We start from the raw sequence: 19774 nt of genomic DNA on the forward strand, positions 1-19774 counted from the left end.
TCATCAAGCGTATTTAGGCAAGTCTCTGCCCAGTCCAGGCTGGAAGGATGATTCTAGCCTTATTTTTAAAACAGTTCATGAAATCAGTGAGTATTTCCTCTGATAAGCAGGACAAACCCCCCTTCACTGGCATGTTTGTTTCCATTGTGGTGCGTGCTAATTAAGTTGATTCTACAATATCCGGATTATGTATTGTACCGGTCTTTGGGGCTGAAGCTGCATGGAGGAGCATGCATCAAAACTAAGCTTTTCAATATGAGTTTTAAGATTAACAATTTTCATTTTCTTTGCCATTCGAAAGCCTCTTAAGATGTTAACTAAAATATATTTATAAAACTAAATATGACCGTGCTCGATCAAGAGAGAAAGAATTCCAACAAATCCAGTATCATTCCTTATGCTACAAACAAGAGAAAAGATCATGAAAATACACAACCAACATTAAAACAGGAAGACTCCAACTTTAGAAAGCAGTTGATGCAATGTACGTCAACGAATAACTGCACCTGCAATTAACTGTAGGTGTCAAACCAGGAAACTACATGTAGTACTGCACATTTGCAGCGGCAATTAACTAACTGTTCAAATATTTGTACCAAAAAAGAGAGTCTTTATTAAGGCCATCTTCAAAAATCATGATCCCAGTTTTAAGCCTTGTCCTGAAGGATGCCAAAGAGGTACCAGTGTGTGTCGTGAGAGGGAGAAGTCCAGAATCACGGGCCGTGTAGAAGTAGCCCAGTGTCCTGTCCATTCTGAACTCTTCAGCACATCCAAGCCCACCAACGCCAGCTGTCATTGCAGCTCAGAGAACAAGACCAGATTAGATTTAGAGCAACACTGGTAGCTAAACTCTCCAAAGAACTAGTTTTGCTCTATTTCTAGGATGGCTTTAGAGATGCTGATGGTCACCACGTGTTTAAGATGAGTTTGGAGACTGTTCTTGCCCAGGTGGAGGCAAAGCCTGACCAAATGTTCTCAACCAGTTTAGCAAACAGAGCATGAGCCCCCAATATGGACTAGGCCACTGTAACAGACATTTACCTACAGCACTTATAGGCTATGCTATGCTTACTGCAGAATGTAGACTACAGGCACTGCATGTGTAGTGATACGTCATAGTGACAGGTAGGCTGCGTCCACACTTGTTACTCTGTATGTAGCTACATGCAGCAGCAAAAGGCTCTGGCCGTAGGGAAAGGCTCCGGCAGCAAGGAGCTGCCGGAGCCTTTCCCCACTGCCTCCCCCATGACAGAGCCTTTCCCTGCTGGCGGAGCCTTCCATTATGGCAGAGAAAGGGTGATGCAGCGGGGAGGCAGCAGGACACTGGATTGCTAAAAACAGCAGTGTTGATGCAGGTGGCACTGCTTGGGCGTGTAGAGAACTGTGTAGAGTACATACCCTGGGGGTTCAGGTGTACGGAGCACTCTACTCACCTAAGGTATGGCTCACTGTCTACGCTACTACTTAGACCTGTGCTAGCTGGGCCTGCAGTGTCTGTACTCTACAAGCTGTCGTTAAGGGTGGATGTACCCACAGAACATAGGTCACCCTTACACAAAAAGAAGCATGATTGAAAAATGGAATTTCTTCCAATTAAAGTGAGATTTCAGCATGAATGAGGGATAAACTGAGAGACATTTCACTTCATGCAGATGGGAATAACTTCCTTAATGAGCTGGTGATCACTTGCAAAAAGTCCAGTGAATGGGCAGGTAGCTAAATGAGCCATTTCAAATCAGGCTTGTCACTGCATCAATGGGGATTTCACATTCAGAAATTCTCAGCAGGTAACTCTAATGCACTAGTGACTTCGCAGGTGGGAACTCCTACTAAATGAATACATTGGTTTTAAATCCAGCCTCCTGCATTTCATTGTAGATTGCACTGTCTGCCTCCAACTTTAAAGCAATTGGCTAAGGAAGATAACAATAAAGGATGTTTCTGGAAACAAATAAAAAGCAGTAACACTTCAAGATTACTCACACTGTCCACCGCAAGAATTTTGGCCCAGATGAAGACAAGAAGTGGTCTCAGTTCCCGAGCTGAACTCTGAAGCAGCTTCAGCACATAAGGGAAAATGCCAACAGAGAGAGCCTGGGGAGAAAGGTAGAACAGCAAATTACCATAAGTCTCCAAGACCCACCGCAGGAGGAGAGCTGGACAGGTGTCAGAATTGCACCCTTTACGTAGATGCTACATATTTATGGCACATATGGGAAATCTGGTAGAAATTAATATCATACATTTATAGTAAAGAGGGGACTCCTGTGTAGTTATTTATCTCTGATTTTATTCCTGGATGTCCCCAGATATTTGGCCCACTGAGATGACGAGTTAATTTAGCACCAGCTTTTATTCGTTACAGCATGTTTAATTTAGTTTATATGACAGTTTATAAACCATCCCAGCCGTTCTAGCCATTTTTAACTCTTACTTTGTTAATGAAAATATTTTTATATATTAAAAAAATTAATTAACTACCCCCAAACTGCTCCTTGCCCAGTTATAGCTAGTTCAGACCAAGCCCAGCTGTTTGACCTTCTCCCTCAATCCAAGCTGCCATCCTCTCAAGTGCATCTGCCCAGGCATGAAGGACAGGTGAAACAAATATGTCTGATCCCATAACTTCCTGGGGGTGAACTTGTTTCTTAGCAAAAGGAAATGCTCATGACTGTTACTTGGGTTCAGGGACTTCATTTCATCTGGATAATTAGTTCCATAGGTCTCACATGCCCATTAGATGCTGTCTGTGTCTCCACATGTACTTTTATGCAGAAGCCATCACTATTCATAATCTCAGCTGGAAGAGAAGGAGCAAAACATGGACAACGTGGACTAAAGCTGACATGGACTAAATATAAAGGACTCTCAGCAGCTTCCAAATCCTGCTTAAGCTCTGGCAACCTGATTTATGTTGACCTCAAGGCCATCTGACTGCTGTCAGATACTGATCAGTGCTCCAAACTCAGGGCATATTTTCCACACCCTGCATTCATAAGTCATCCTTCAGACCATATTGTCTACACTGAAAAAAAATCACTCCCTTTCAAAGGGCCAGTACAACATTGTACGCACCAAGCTAACGGCCCAGGGACCCAGGTCCAGAAATCTTCCCAACAAGTCAAGAGCTCGCAGCCGATGCACCTGGCTCAGCAGCACCTGCAGAGAGAGGGGGAAAACAAAGATTAGTGCCATGAACGGAAAGCCGTGTAACAGCCAGGCACGTATAACGAGACCTCACAGAGGCTCCCCACTCAGACACATCAGCCTCGTCTAAGGCTTAAGTTTCAAGCAAGTGAATAACGTTGAAAGGCAAGAGAGCTGACTGGCTGGAGCTTGTCCCATCAGCGCTATCTGGGTAACAGTCATCTTCTAATGCAGCAATGCTCCCCTCTGGAAAGTTTTATGCAGACATATGCACATGTTTTTTTCTTGGAATGCAGTTTGTTTTCCCAACTCTAGGAAAGTGGGGTTTCTGACACATGCCATCTGCTCACATCTCTCTCAGGCACAGAAGCAGCGATCCAGCACAGGCCTGCTAGAAGCAGCCATTCGGGCTGTGAAATGTTCTCTCCTGATTTACAGAGGGAAGAAAGGAGACAAAGCAGGAGCAGGATGGCATCCAGTGGAAGTGTTCGGGATGAGCAGTAAGCCCGATCTCCCATTACCCAAAACAACTCGGAAGCAGAAATAAGTTTTTGCTTTCCTTGGCAAATGGACGTAAGAGACTAAGGATTTAAGCAAGGGGTCACATTAGTCTTCAATAAAAATCTTATTAAAACAGAATTTGATGCCGATAATGAGAGTTCTACTGGCTTATATTTACTGTGGTGTGAAATATGGACAGATTGAGACCTCCAGACGTGAATCTCTTTACCAGATGTAAGATTTTGGAATGCAATGTTTAATCCTCTGTTTAACACGAGTAATATCCCCCAGTATAGATCATGGCAGAAGCTCCCTGATTTGGCTCCACAATTTGCCCCCTCGTTCCCCCCCATTATTTGGTGGTCTTCCACTTTAAAAGTTAAACAGCAGTAACTAATACTGCCTGGGTCATGCTTCATACTGCGGCCCACTAGAGTGACACTAAGGGCACGTCTTCACTACCCGCCGGATCGGCGGGTAGCAATCGATTTATTGGGGATCGACTTATCGCGTCTAGTGAAGATGCGATAAAATCGATCCCCGATGGCTCTGCCGTCGACTCCGGAAATCCACCGCGGCAAGAGGCGGAAGCGGAGTCGACGGCGGCGCGGCAGCGGTCGACTCGCCGCCGTCCTCACAGCCAGGTTACCTAAAATACGCAACTTCAGCTACGCTGTTCACGTAGCTGAAGTTGCGTATCTTAGGTCGACTCCCCCACCCCCCGTAGTGTAGACCTAGCCTTAGGTTCATGCAGAGGGCCAGAAGGAAAGGATGGCATTTGAGTGAGGCTACAGACAGCATACTGTCCTTTCACCTCTCAATAATGCTCCAATCCCAATATAGGTCAAAAGAGAAAGGACTTTGGTCATCGCACCCTAGCTGGCATCTGTCGACACCATAAAACCGCTCATAATTTGGCACAATTAGCAGTGTGCTCAGAAGAGGCCTGGCATTAGTATCAGGGAGCGCTGTTCTAGACAGTAGCAGAAATTAGAGGGGGTAGGGCAGGGCAGGACTGAGAGTAAGAGAGGGTGGTGCAGGCTAGGTGTAAGGTGCGTTGGCAGAGAAAGCTGAAAGCAGGTAGGCTGTGCATATTAGTCCCTTTCATAAGAATTAAATAAATCCACAAATTCTGTCAAAGACAGGAAAAAAATTAGATGCAATTTTAAAAGGGTTTCTAAATGATCATGCATCTTACTGCTGTTAATATCACAGAGGCATGTATAAAATAAAATATCTCCAAGATTTCATTAAACTTGCAATTCATTATCTGAGAAAAGGATCTGGGTCTCTTTTATGCACATCCACTTTCCTGAAGCAAAGCGACACAATGACCTGAAGACAAAAGTGATATGGACACAGGAGCCTTGTGACAATAATGATATGAGCTTAAAAGAAACCAGGAGGGAGATATTGCTATAAGAACTGCGTCTTCATACCAACTGCATCGGAGTAATCTCTCCATCCCCTAAAAGGATACAACATTATTTCTAACCAGAAGAGGGGGGCTGCAGGGGCATTTGGAGGTCTGGATTACAAATCAGTTTGGTTTGTTAGATCCAACAACTACACACAGGACCGGCTCCAGGGTTTTTGCCACCCCAAGCGGCGGCGGCGGGGGGGGGGGGGGGGGGGAAGCCGCAATCGCAATCGGCGGCACTCCAGCAGCAGCTCCACCTCGCCGCTTTCTTCTTCGGCGGGAATTCGGTGGCAGGTGCTTCCCTCTGAGAGGGACCCACCGCCGAATTGCCGCCGAACAGCCCGACGTGTCACCCCTTCCCCTTGGCTGCCCCAAGCACCTGCTTGCTGGGCTGATGCCTGGAGCTGGCCCTGACTACACATAACTCTCAATAGCTGTCCAGCAACAGGGAGCCCTGCTCAAGGTTAGAAGCAAGCAGCATTTTCAAATCTGGAGCACCAAGCTGATAAGGAGGGAAGTGGATCTGAAAAAGCCAAGGAAGCCTGAGCATGCAAGTTGCAGTGTTGCCTAGGTATGGGAGGATAATTTATGGATAATGGGGTCCAGGCGTTAGCATTAAAGCTCCGAGGTAATGCAGGATAGAAGAAATCAGGTCAATGCAGCAGCAGCAGCTGCCATTATTACAGGGCAACACTGCATGAAACAAAAACTTGCTCTGCATCTCCTATTTACCTCCATGGGGCAAGTGTTAATCCTGTCCATCTGCACTCTCACAGCCTGGAAAAGAAGTGCCTCAGCAAGGATTAAGAATCTACTGCTCAGGCTTGTTTCAGACTCTCAGACTGAATGAGCTAACTTTTCTCTTTGTAAAGTTCTCCTCTCGCTTTTCTCTGAATCAGAAATCTGGCTTTGTCAGATCTTCCCCCGAGAGAGCAGTGATTCTAAATGGACTGCAATTTTTATAAGTCAATAAAAGACCATTTACAAAAGGACTGTTTTCCGGTCCTCGGCAGAACCAGGTTTCACATGTCTGGCACCATGCCTGTGGCACTCACATGCCCATCTCTCCAGGGATACATTCACAGCAATGTACCTCTTTAGGCCACAGGGGTGCAGTTCAGTAGACATAAGATCTATGTGACACGGCATTCAAGAGGGGATTGAAATGTTCACCCTTCCCCCTCCCAATCGTTCACTGACACATCACGACTCAAACAACAATCCCCATTTATAAAGCAGTGTGTGAACACATTTACCCTCCACACATAGCAATGCTTTAACATTGACACTGGCCACGTTGCTCTATCCTAGTCTCACCCTTTGAGATGATGGAAGCATATTCCTGAACCAGGTGAAATCTCAATACTGTTGCAAGATTAATTACCAGAAGAGCTTCCTAGTGCCAACTAATTCAGTGGAAGGCAGTGGACATAATGCCAGAGAAGAAACCTGCCTGCTTCCATTGCAGTGACAGAGATAAACAGCACATCTCTTTTTCCAACCGATCTCAGCCTCAGGAGGCTCATAAAAATTAAGATTTGGTCTCAAAAAGATTGATGGTACTGTCGGTTAGTGGGAAGATGAGTCTTTTTCCATTATGGGGATGGAAAACAAATGTCCTTGGACATGTGGAAGACTAGGACCCCATTCCTTTGAGTGGGAGGGGATCTATAGTTTTCTACCTAAGGGAAAAGTGACCAAAGCTGCCTTGATGAGGATTTGCATTTGGGGGTATATGAGCATGCATTTGGGGGTGTAGGTGGGCATTCTGCCTTCGCTCCCCAGGAAACTTGGTTTAAGATGAGACTCTAGGGCTCCCCAGGGTTCGCTCTGAAACTGTATTTTTCCCTTTCTATAGATGAACTCAGACCACCCAAAGCAGATAGGAAGGAGTGCAGAGGAGCAGCAGTGGCCTTCTGAGCCTCACGCCTGTGCTGCTTCCCAATACACCCGCAGGTGTGATACTTTGAACACTTTCCTATAATTGTACCAGACCCCTCTTTCCCTGTTAGGGGACAGACACAGGAACCATTCACTAGTCACTTAGACTGCAGCAGCGCCTGCTTTGCAAATGTAGAAAGAAGACAACAATATAGCAAATGCACCATTCTGGGAAAAAGCGTTGCTGATTCACAGCTAAATAGGAGAGGACGAGGGAGCTTGATGCTGTTGAAGTGCTACTAGACGACAGCAAGAATTTATATGCTTATCTGAAGGTGTAGAGGTGGGGGGACAAAGAGGGAAGACAAATGTGTCTATCAGCAAGGGTCTAGCAAACACAATCAGGTTCAATTAGTCCTGAATGAACCCACGTAATTTATGTACCCAAACATCATCTGGCTGAGTGCATAGCACTCGGCAGGCAGGGAAAGACATGAACGTAAACACATTCACATGAGTGCCCAGGAGTCTCAGCAGTGCCAGCTAGCTTAGCTCACCACCTGGCCCTTGCCAAGGCGACTCACCTGCAAAACTATTGGCAGTTGTTCTGGTGGGTTCCGGTTCTCCACTCCCATCGTTAGCCACACCTGGAATGCTGTTAGCTGCTCAGCAAAGAATGGGCTGTGCTGTTGGAACGAGAATAGAGAAGTGAATTTTGAGCTGTCCTCTTTATGAGGGTGTGCACCTGTGTGATGTTTGTCTGCCCCTAGACCACGTGAGACCACAGGTTTTGGCATCAATTAACTAGTATGGTGTGTTGTTCCCAACAACTATTCCTTTCAATTAAGGCACATAACTACTAAAAAGGATTTCTCAAACACCGATCTCGTGCATCCTCACAAAGCACAGGAAATATGCCCGACTCCCCTGATATAAACATTTGTTTTAAAAAAGGGCAGGGGAAAAGGAGAAATAAGGTGGGTGAAGAAGATCTCTTGAGTAAAAAGGTTTAGGGAAAATTTGAACATGTTTTTCCACATGCAGAGTAGAGAGAGCAGCAGTTAATTTATCTTCCTGTAGAGGCATTTCCACTTATTTAATGCATGGCTCTGCCTTTGCCAAGTCCAAGGTGAAAATAATCGAGCAAGAATGAAAAAGATGTGTGCCCCTGTCTCATGCTCCCCGGGCTGCCTTACAGCTCCTCTGAAAAAGGCTGGTGATTCAAAGATGCAGTTTTGGGGCTGTATAGAGGGTTGCTTTTTACCAAAAAAAAGAAAAAAGAAAAAAAAAGGAAAAAAAATCCCTTCATTCCCTCACATCCACTGATCCTGGTGGTGATCGGCAGAGTATCTAAGGCTTCAAGTACGCAAACAAGAAGAATCTGAAACAACTACTTATAATAATGAATTCCCTGATTCAGCAGGTAAGATCGTAGCAATGTAGGGAAATAAGCCGGGAACTGACTTGCGGAGTACTGCAGAATGGAATCCAAGAGGAGATGCTATTATGGGAAAAAAGGATGAAAACACTGCTCAGCACTTGGAAAACATTTGAGATAACTGTACACAGGACCAACCCGAATAAAGGAATCTGGAATTAATCACATTTGGATTAACATCTAAAAAATGTAGGGGAGTTTTCTCTAAATCTGAGCTATTCATACACTGCGTTACAAACAATAACAATGGCTGTGTTCTGATAGAAAACTACTCAAAGACACCACAGAGTTACAGAGTGCTAACGGAACAACTGCTTTCAAGCATTTGTAGTGAGAACTGTGCTGGTCTCCAGCAGCCTAGACACAAGGGGAATGGTGTGAAGGATAACCAAAAAAAGAGCAGTGGAAGTGCTAAATACTCCGAGTGGCAGAAAGTGTTACTGTGGTGGTCCTATAAACAGGGTGACCGCCCAGGCGTCCCTATAGATCAACAACAGAAATGCACAGTATATTCTCAGTCTGAGATTTGTCATTTTTGTGGCATATTAGACTGAGGTTATTGGTGCCTGTTTCGGAGTGCAATGTGTGTCTGTGTACAGAATATAAAGTGAGAGGCAAAGAGACAATACATTTACACTGACTGCTTCATGAATGAGGTTAGGAACTATGCATCACAAAAGGCAAAGAAGCAAATGAGTTAGATAGTCCTAAATTCCTCTTTATAAATCACCTTTCTACCCCATATACCCTTCCTAAAGGGGAATAGATGTGGGAGGCAGTCCACCCTACAATTTCAGACAACTCCTTTGATCTAAACCTATAATCCTATTGTGTGCTGGGAGTAACCCATCACAAAGTGCAAGAGCATCTCATGGCTGTTGGAGAATCTCATTCAGATCAGATCAGGGCATACTTAGTTTTAGAAAGTGGAGACACCGGAAGTGGCATTTCCTCATTGCTATATAGGGTAAGCACAGGGTATTATCAGTTTGTACTTGATAGTTGTGAGTGGGGTAGGCTTAAAGGGCAAGTTCATCTTGGCACTCATGGATTTTCAATACTCTTAATTTCTCTTTGCAGGGGAAATCAGTCATTTGTCTGGGATTTAATTCTAACCCCTGTAGGACCAGGAAGATGTAAAACATTGGCACAAAATGCATTGCCATTTAGGGTGACCAGACAGCAAATGTGAAAAATTAGGACAGGACTGGGGGGTAATAGGAGTCTATATAAGATAAAGACCCAAAAATCAGGACTGTCCCTATAAAATTGGGACATCTGGCCACCCTATTGCCATTTAACTCAGCTGTGACACTAAGGGGTTCATGACAACTTGCCAGTCAGCATGGCAGGATCCCCTGCTCTAGATTCTCTTGGAAGAACAATTCCTTTTGCCTTATGTCACGTAAGGCTTGCAATACAAACGGGCTGTGAGAAAGGGCCAGCTATAGGACACAACAGCTTCCAGAATAGCACTCCATTGGGAAAAAGAACCTTCAAAGCACATGCAAGTGTGCATGCACACACAACTCCAACATGCTTCTTCCCTGTAAGAATGTGCCTAGACTGCAGTCTCCTCTCCAGCAGATAACCCCGTTTCCCAGCTTTGACTAGAGGAGAATACTCCGAAGTCAGTGGCTTATGTTTTTTATAATATGCTTTTGAAACAAAACAGCCCTGAAGAAGAGATTATCAATTACTTTATCCAGGGCTGCACTGGAATCTAAACCCACAGTGGCCAAAAAGGCCAGAGTACAAATGGTAGCTCGGTAATCCTCTGACTCTCACTAGAGCATCTGACATCTGAGACGCTGATTGCTGTTCCTGCCAGGCCCGTTATGAAACAGACTGATTAACCTTAATAAAACTTACCCCCGCCCTGCATTAAACAACAATTTCTTATAGGATTAGCATTGGCTGGCAGCAGCTAACCTTGTCTGATATACAATGCTTCCTGCTGGGTATAAAGCAGAGGTTGGAGGGCAGAATGTTTATTTAGAAAACAAGGAATTGATCAAGGATGTTCAACTGTCTTTCCATTTCAATCATTTGTCAAAGCTTCGCAGTAGAAAGCAAAGCCCCTTCCACCCCCTCCCAAACTGAAAAAATAATAAGCTTCACCTTCTTTATGTCTGTTTGACAAAGCAACGCCCTCCTTCCTCTTGCAATCTATACGGCCAGATCAGACTTAAAACACAACATTGACTGGAGCTTGGAGGATGGCTTGTTTTCACTTCTGATTGTCTTGCTTAGGTTGTAAAATGAATAGAGTTTGCTGGCTTCTTACCTAGTCCCTGGTGGATATTTCTCTGTTCTCACCCCTGAAACATGCCCACTCTTCACTGTCAGGCAGCTGAACTGGCAGGCAGTTTTCAGATGCCCAAGACTGCCACAGGGGCATATTATGTGCACTATCAGAGCAGTGTCACAGAACTGCAATAGCAGGGGGCGATGACATTTACTGCTATTTTACAATACAGAGTACGTATAGAAAAGGGAAGGGGATTAAAGGGTGTGTGAGCATTTACCAGCTTCACCCCCAAAAGAGCCAAAGTGTTTGTGCTGCATTCAAGCACTTGGATACAACTTCAGCCACTAAACCTACTGGGAAAATACAGTTTGATAATATGCATGGAAAGCAAGGTCATTACTATAGAAACTCATTTTATTCCACGTGTGTGTGGAAGGCCAAAATCCAAAATACAAGTGTAAACTAAAGGTTATATCCCATCCCTGGATACTTAGTATCATTCAAGACCCATATCCTAGGACACATTAAAACTCCTTGCATGGAAGGTTTTAGAGAAAATCATTTATGTTTCAAAGTAAATACCAGTTTCATTTCACTTGCTAGGCTGACTAGTGTTCATTTACATTAATCTATTATGGATTTATGCTATATAGATTTTGAGGTTATATTCTGGAATCTATTCAAACTGGTTGTACAGAAAGTCAAACTACCTGCAATAGGGCTAAGCAAAGATTTCTCTTCTGATGGTTTGTTTCAACTTTAACGGCCATTTAGCTTGCACGGGAATAGCTAGTTTAAAACCACACAAATTTGCATATTATCAGAGTTACTCTCTCTGAACCAGCTCAATCACAAAAGGAGTCTAGCAAATGCAGTACTTCATTCTCCTAAATCTACACTGGGCTCTCAGCCAGTCATTGTAATGTATCTGGATGCATTGCAGATCAGATCCTGCTATACCTACTGAGATACAGAGTTTGCTATATAGCTATATTGCCTTTCTTATAAAGTTACATTAGGATCCTAGCCCTAGAAAATGGAAGACCGACTGCAAGGCTTTTTATCTCTGTCCGCAACACTTCAACTCTCATCCTGTTTCTTCTGTCTTGATTACAGCAATCTCCAGGCATGTCTGCAGTGCAAGAAAACACTGCAGCTGGTCTAAGTCCTCTGACTTGGTCTCTGGGGCTCGCGCTGCAGGGCTATAAAATTGCAGAGTGGCTGTTTGGGCTTGACCTGGAGCCCAGGCTCTGAGACCCCACGAGTGGGGAGGGTCCCAGAGCCCAGGCATGAGCCTAAGCCCGAACGTCTACACTACAATTTTATAGCCCCAAAGCCTGTGCCTCGTGAGCCCAAGTCAGGTGATGCGAGCCAGCCATGGGGGTTTTATTGCAGTGCAGAAATACCCACCTTCTCTCCGGCCTTTCTGACAGCAACCTGCTCCCTCGCAGGTCCAGTCAAACTGCTGCGGAGATAATCTGTGAATGTTACCACAGGCACCACCATCCCAGTCTGAGAAGCTTACAGTCAAGAGAGACTGACAATACAAAAACACACTGGGAACCTCAGAGCGATGTATTAATTTATCAGTGCTTCTTCGGATTTGTTTTAAAACATGGATGACAACAATTTATCACTAATCAAAAATTAAATTTATCAATTCATCATCTAAAAATTATGAAACTAGGAGTAGGCAGGGAATGTAGGTAGAACTATTCAAACCATGGGTCAGATTAATAAAATAAGTTATTGGGAAAGGTCATTGAAACAGAGCATGAACAAGTAAAAAACACATACATCTGTTTCTGGAAAAGGAGGAGATAGATCAGATAAGAAAGAAAACTGGGGTTAAGAGCAAACAAAAACGTTCGCTGGGAAAGATGTCAGAGTCTCTTATGTTCTTGGATTTGAAAACTGCTATAGGCATGTCAAAACCAAAATAATCCCATATAGGAAACCCATATTTACTTTCCTCTAGTGACTATAATGGAGTTCATCCTCGAGTCTATCAGAACATTACGACCAACCAGACTGTAATAGTCATTATTAAAAGGTTTCCATTCAGGAGGCATCAGAAGAACATCAAGAGAAACCCATCCCATCTATAGGAATATGGGACAAATTTTATGTTAAAACATTCAGGCTCTTCGCTGCTTGAGATAATCGAAAGGGCAGCAACAAATGTAGTGAATCTCATTAATGAGACCACTTTTACTAAGTCACCTCCTGTTCTAAAGAAATGGTGTAAAGTACCCCCAAACTTACCAAGTACAACTTTGCTCTGTATTATTTGAAGACACCTCCATTAAACAATTCGTTTTTGCAGGTTTTTACATGGTTATTAAAAATGATCGAATTGTAAAATCACAGTGGTGTGCTGTATTAGTAGAAAGCTCACTTCGCTGAGCTTTTTCAAATGTCAGAGGCCAGACCTAGAATCTACAGGTTTCTGCCAGTAAGAATTTCTTCCTCCCCACCAATCTTTAAAACAATGAAAACTGGCATTGAACAGAAGAAACCCTCACCCCAACTTAATTATGACATCTCACTAAGAGAGTTCTAAAGTATATGTGCACATATCACTCCATATGCCTATACGAGCAAGGTCTCTGAATTCAAGTGCATTCACTCATTCAGAAATGTTATATGCTAATGAAAGATTTTAAACTGACCCTAAGCCTACTCCTTTAAATTAGATGATTGGCAGTTTATGATCTCCCAGGAAATGTAAGCTCCACCCAGTCCTACTTCCTTGGCTGCAAGAATTCCAGACTTAATAAAAAAAGGCGATTTCAAGGGCTGGAACATTGACTAATGGACACAGCACATTTCAATGCCTGAGGCCTAGTCTACACTACGAGTTTAGGTCGACTTTAGCCGCGTTAAATTGAATTTAGCCTGGACACGTTCACACGACGAAGCCCTTTCTTTCGACTTAAAGGGCCCTTTAAACCGGTTTCTTTACTCCACCTCCGACGAGGGGATTAGTGATCAAATCGGCCTTAGGGGGTCGGAATTGGGTTAGTGTGGACGGAATTCGACGTTATTGGCCTCCGGGAGCTATCCCACAGTGCTTCATTGTGACCACTCTGGACAGCACTCTCAACTCAGATGCACTGGCCAGGTAGACAGGAAAAGCCCCGCGAACGTTTGAATTTCATTTCCTATTTGCTGAGCGTGGAGAGCACAGGTGACCACGCAGAGCTCATCAGCACAGGTAACCGTGATGGAGTCCCAGGATCGCAAAAGAGCTCCAGCATGGACAGAACGGGAGGTACGGGATCTGCTCGCCATATGGGGAGATGAATCAGTGCTGGCTGAACTCCGAAGCAGTAAATGAAATGGCAAAATATTAGAAAAGGTCTCCAAGGCCATGAAGGACAGAGACCATAACAGGGACGCACAGCAGTGCCGCGTGAAAATTAAGGAGCTACCACAAAGCCAGAGAAGCAAACGGAAGGTCCGGGGCTGAGCCGCAAACATGCCGCTTCTACGCGGAGCTGCATGCCATTCTAGGGGGTGCAGCCACCACTACCCCAACCGTGTGCTATGAGTCCCTCACTGGAGAAACACACAGGGAAGCGGGTTCGGGGTATGAGGAAGATGAGGATGAAGATAATGTAAATAGCTCACAGCAGCAAGGAAGCGGAGAAACCGGTTTCCCCAACAGCCAGGATATGTTTATCACCCTGGACCTGGAACCAGTAATCCCCGAACTCACCCAAGACCCTGTGGGCACACAGGGGACCTCTGGTGAGTGTACCTTTGTAAATATTACACATGGTTTAAAAGCAAGCGTGTTTAATGATTAATGATTAATTTGCCCTGGCAATCGCGGCCAGTACAGCTACTGGAAAAGTCTGTTAACGTGTATGGGGATGGAGCGGAAATCCTCCAGGGACATCTCCAGAAAGCTCTCCTTCATGTACTCCCAAAGCCTTTTCAAAAGGTTTCTGGGGAGGGCTGCCTTATCCCGTCCGCCATGGTAGGACACTTTACCACGCCAGGCCAGTAGCACGTAGTCTGGAATCATTGCATAACAAAGCATGGCAGCGTATGGTCCCGGTGTTTGCTGGCATGCAGACAACATCCATTCCTTATCGCTCTTTGTTATCCTCAGGAGAGTGATATCATTCACGGTCACCTGGTTGAAATGGGGCAATTTTATTAAGGGGACATTCAGAGGTGCCCCTTCCTGCTCTGCTGAACAGAAATATTCCCCGCTGTTAGCCACGCGGTGGGGGGGAGGGGTGAAGTGATCATCCCAGAGAATTGGGTGTGTGAGGGAGGGGAATTAGTTGGGTTTGTGCTGCACGTTAACCCTGAAACCGCAGCCCCTCCTTTTACATTGCAAACCCATTTTAAATGGCCAACCCAAAGGGTGCTTGGTATGGTTAATGAGAGCAGTACTGTTTTAAACCATCCCCACATGTTAACAAGGTTAAAAAAGCCAAAAGACTGTGTCTTACCATGGCTGCCTGCAAGCTGAAATCTGTGGCCTGGCACTGCGTGAGTGATCTCTCACACCAAACCGGCAGGCCCTCAATATAAGAGGAAAAATGCGACCTTGTAACGAAAGCACATGTGCTGTGTGATGTGAACAGCAAAATTTAACGTGAAAGAGTGTACCCATTGTTCTCTAAAAATGTATCTTTTTTAACCACCTCTCCCTTCTCCTCCACCAGCTGCAAATCTTTCTCCTTCACAGAGGCTAGTGAATATTTGAAAGCGGAAGCGAAGGACGTGTGATGAAATGTTTACAGAACTACAGACTGCCTCCCACGCTGACAGAGCACAGCAGAATGCGTGGAGGCAGTCAATGACTGATTATAGAAAAGCCCAATATGAGCGAGAGGAGAGGTGGCGTGCTGAATCGCGGGCTGAAGAGGAGAGGTGGCGTGCTGAATCGCGGGCTGAAGATGAGAGGTGGCGTCAGCTTGCACACAGAAGGCAAGAGTCGATGCTCCGGCTGCTGGAGCATCAAACTGATATGCTCCAGCGTATGGTTGAGCTGCAGGAAAGGCAGCAGGAGCACAGACCGCCGCTACAGCCCCTGTGTAACCAACAGCCTTCCTCCCCAAGTCCCATTGCCTCCTCACCCAGACGCCCAAGAACACGGTGGGGGGGCCTCCGGCCACGCAGTCACTCCACCCTAGATGATTTCCCGAGCAATAAGTGTTAAAGTTTTAAAGTTTTAAACTGCAGTGTGTCCTTTTCCTTCCCTCCTCCCCCACCCATCCCAGGCTACCTTTGCAATTATCCCCCTAGTTGTGTGATGAATTAATAAAGAATGCATGAATGTGAAGTAACAATGACTTTATTGCCTCTGCAAGTGGTGCTTGAAGGGGGGAGGGTAGGGGAGGGTGGGATGGTTGGTTTACAGGGAAGTAGAGTTAACCGGGTGGGTGGGGGGGCGGAGATTTCATCAAGGAGAAACAAACAGAAGTTTCACACCGTAGCCTGGCCAGTCACAAAACTAGTTTTCAAAGCTTCTCTGATGCGCCCTGCGCCCTGCTGTGCTCCTCTAACCGCCCTGGTGTCTGGCTGCGCGTAATCAGCGGCCAGGCGATTTGCCTCTACCTCCCACCCCGCCATAAATGTCTCCCCCTTACTCTCACAGATGTTGTGGAGCGCACAGCAAGCAGCAATAACAATGGGGATATTCTTTTCGCTAAGGTCTGAGCGAGTCAGTAAGCTGCGCCAGCGCGCTTTTAAACGCCCAAATGCACATTCCACCACCATTCGGCACTTGCTCAGCCTGTAGTTGAACAGGTCCTGACTCCTGTCCAGGCTGCCTGTGTACGGCTTCATGAGCCATGGCATTAAGGGGTAGGCTGGGTCCCCAAGGATCACGATAGGCATTTCAACATCCCCAACGGTTATTTTCTGGTCCGGGAAGAAAGTCCCTTCCTCCAGCTTTCGAAACAGAACAGAGTGCCTGAAGACGCGAGCATCATGTACCCTTCCCGGCCAGCCCACGTTGATGTCGGTGAAACGTCCCTTGTGATCCACCAGGGCTTGCAGCAGCATTGAAAAGTACCCCTTGCGGTTTATGTACTCGGTGGCTTGGTGCTCCGGTGCCAAGATAGGGATATGGGTTCCATCTATCGCCCCACCACAGTTTGGGAATCCCATTGCAGCAAAGCCATCCACTATGGCCTGCACGTTTCCCAGAGTCACTACCCTTGATATCACCAGGTCTCTCATTGCCCTGGCAACTTGGATCACAGCAGCCCCCACAGTAGATTTGCCCACTCCAAATTGATTCCCGACTGACCGGTAGCTGTCTGGCGTTGCAAGCTTCCACAGGGCTGTCGCCACTCGCTTCTCAACTGTGAGGGCTGCTCTCATCCTGGTATTCTGGCGCTTCAGGGCAGGGGAAAGCAAGTCACAAAGTTCCATGAAAGTGCCCTTACGCATGCGAAAGTTTTGCAGCCACTGGGAATCGTCCCACACCTGCAGCACGATGCGGTCCCACCAGTATGTGCTTGTTTCCCGGGCCCAGAATCGGCGTTCCGCGGCATCAACCTGCCCCAGGAACACCATGATTTCCACATTGCTGAGGCCTGTGACTTGGTCTAGGTCCATGTCCATTTCCTCATCACTGTCGTCGCCGCGCTGCAATCGCCTCCTCCTCGGCTGGTCCTGGTTTTGCTTTGGCATGTCCTGGCTCTGCATATACTCCAGGACAATGCGCGTGGTGTTCATAGTGCTCATAATTGCCGCGGTGATCTGAGCGGGCTCCATGATCCCAGTGCTAGCTATGGCGTCTGGTCTGAAAAAAGGCGCGAAACTAGTATCTGAAGGACCAGGGGAAGGAGGGAGGGAGGGAGGGAGGGAGGGGCGAGTGACAACATGGCGTACAGGTACAGGGAATTAAAATCAAGAAAGGTGGCTGTGCATCAGGGAGAAACACAAACAACTGTCACACAGAATGCCCCCCCCAGAGATTGAACTCCTAAGCCTGGGTTTAGCAGGCCGTTGATTTGACGGAGGAAGGGGGGAAGGAAATGAATACAGAACAAATCTATTTTTTACATCTTAAGACGACGGTGCAGCATGACTGATAGCCCTCGGCATTTTCTGGGTGCTTGGCAGCAAATACTGGGCACTTGGCAGTTAGCCTTCAGGCCTATTGCACGATCTGATACCCACTGCAGTATGATGACGACGGATACCAGTCATAATATACTATCTACTGCCAAAAGGCAAGGGGTTGCTGCTGTGTAGCAATGTAGCCCCACGTCTGCCAGCCCCATGTCTGCCAGCACCCAGATCGCCCTCGGCCTCTTCTGGGTGCTTAGCAGAAAATACTGGGCGCTTGGCAGAAAATAGCATACTACGACTGATAGCCATCATTGTCAAGACAGTTCGATAAGACAGAGCATGTCTGCCCAGGTGCCCATGATTGACAGCCACTGCTGTATGACGAGGACGGTTACCAGTCGTAATAAACCATCTACTGCCAAAAGGCAAAAGGTAAGGGGCTGGTGCAATGCAGCCCTACGGCTGCCAGCCCCACAGCTACCAGCACCCAGATCGCCGATGAAGGCTACCAGTCATGCTGCACCGTCTACCGCCAAAAGGCAGTTAGCTGCTGCTGCTGTGTAGCAATGCAGTCCCACGTCTGCCGGCACCCGGATGACATATGGTGACGGTGAGCTGAGCTGAGCGGGCTCCATGCTTGCCGTGGTATGTTGTCTGCACAGGTAAGCCAGGTAAAAAGGCGCGAATCTATTGTCTGCCGTTGCTGTGACGGAGGGGGAGGGGCCTGACGACATGTACCCAGAACCCCCCGCGGCACTGTTTTGCATCATTTGGGCATTGGGATCTCAACCCATAATTCCAATGGGCGCCGGAGACTGCGGGAACTGTGGGATAGCTACCCATAGTGCAATGCGCCGGAAGTCGACGCTAGCCTCGGTACTGTGGACGCGGTCCGCCGACGTAATGCACTTAGAGCATTTTATGTGGGGACACACACAATCGGCTGTATACAACCGATTTCTATAAAACCGGCTTCTATTAATTCGATCTAATGTCGTAGTGTAGACATACCCTGAGTAACTTACCCGAAATGCAGTTCCTTCCTCTATGATTGTTGGTAATTGGGAAAGGCAAATATCAACTGCGAGGTCCCAAGCTTGCCTGGAGAAACAAGTGAGACACAGGTCATCCTGGAATATGAGTATACAATACTGGGAGAAGTCTGAACTGCTGATTATTAGAGGATGGACAACTTATAGAGATACCAAACTGGCTTAGTTAATATGTAATAGCTCTTCAGTTCTCAGGAGGCCAGTTCGTACTCATGCAAAGCGGTGACAGCAGCCCTTGTCCAGAATCACAACACACCACACAATCTCAGTAAGCATACTACTTCTATATAAAGACTAAATTCCCTCTAACCTAAAAGGCAGGCAGACTTATTTGATGTTCTACTTTTCTGCCCATGTGTTTATATGGCACAACAGGTGTATTTTTATAAACGGAAAAAATAACAATCCTGGATTGACTGTAAATTGGAAAGAGGAAGTTCTTACATTACAACTCCACTGTTCAGTGAGACCTGTAGTTAGTTGGCACATTTCTAGCACAATTCAAAGGTAAAAAAACATGGAACTCCCACTGACATTAATGGAGTCTGGCATCTTGTTGCTCATGTGCGACACTGTATGACTGCCACTTAGTACTTACAGGGCTTGGCAGACACACAACTCTTCATGAAATGTTGATATTAACTATCTACTTAACTAGAAAACGAATCTGTGCCTGCTCTTGTTTTAACTGGAACAGCCACTTTTTAAAGTGAACTTTCATGTTCTCATTATCAAATTCTCATTGCTGTCTTATTAATATCCACCAGCAGGGGACAGCTCCAACATGACCCATAATCCTAAAGCACACACTTCTAAGGTGCCGAGTACATCCTTTCGAAGATTAGCTTCCAGTCTATTAGGCATGCCAATATGCTTCATCAAGAATTACTCCTGTTGACAGGCCCTGCGAGTCACAACTCACTAATACACTGACAGGATCATGATAAAGCTTCTCTTCAAAACTCTAGACTTGGAAATTCTGTACTGTTGAAGGGTGGCCTTATCTGCATTAATCCTACTCTGATCTGGGTTTTGCA

At 46.0% G+C, this 19774-nt stretch overlaps 1 protein-coding gene across 2 annotated transcripts in view; it reads right to left on the minus strand.

Annotated features, from left to right (window-relative positions):
• Nucleotides 1-19774, minus strand: part of RPTOR (regulatory associated protein of MTOR complex 1) — a 297707-nt gene that overhangs the window by 90604 nt on the left and 187329 nt on the right. For both annotated transcript variants that reach the window (XM_065415691.1, XM_065415690.1), the window contains exons 10-13: nt 18711-18786; nt 7534-7635; nt 3076-3159; nt 1984-2094 (exon numbers count right to left, since the gene is read on the minus strand). In XM_065415691.1, the coding sequence (XP_065271763.1) occupies nt 1984-2094; nt 3076-3159; nt 7534-7635; nt 18711-18786 (373 nt within the window). The remainder of the gene's footprint in view (nt 1-1983; nt 2095-3075; nt 3160-7533; nt 7636-18710; nt 18787-19774) is intronic.

This window comes from Emys orbicularis, chromosome 13 (genome assembly GCF_028017835.1).
Source record: "Emys orbicularis isolate rEmyOrb1 chromosome 13, rEmyOrb1.hap1, whole genome shotgun sequence".
Classification (NCBI taxonomy): Eukaryota; Metazoa; Chordata; order Testudines; family Emydidae; genus Emys; species Emys orbicularis.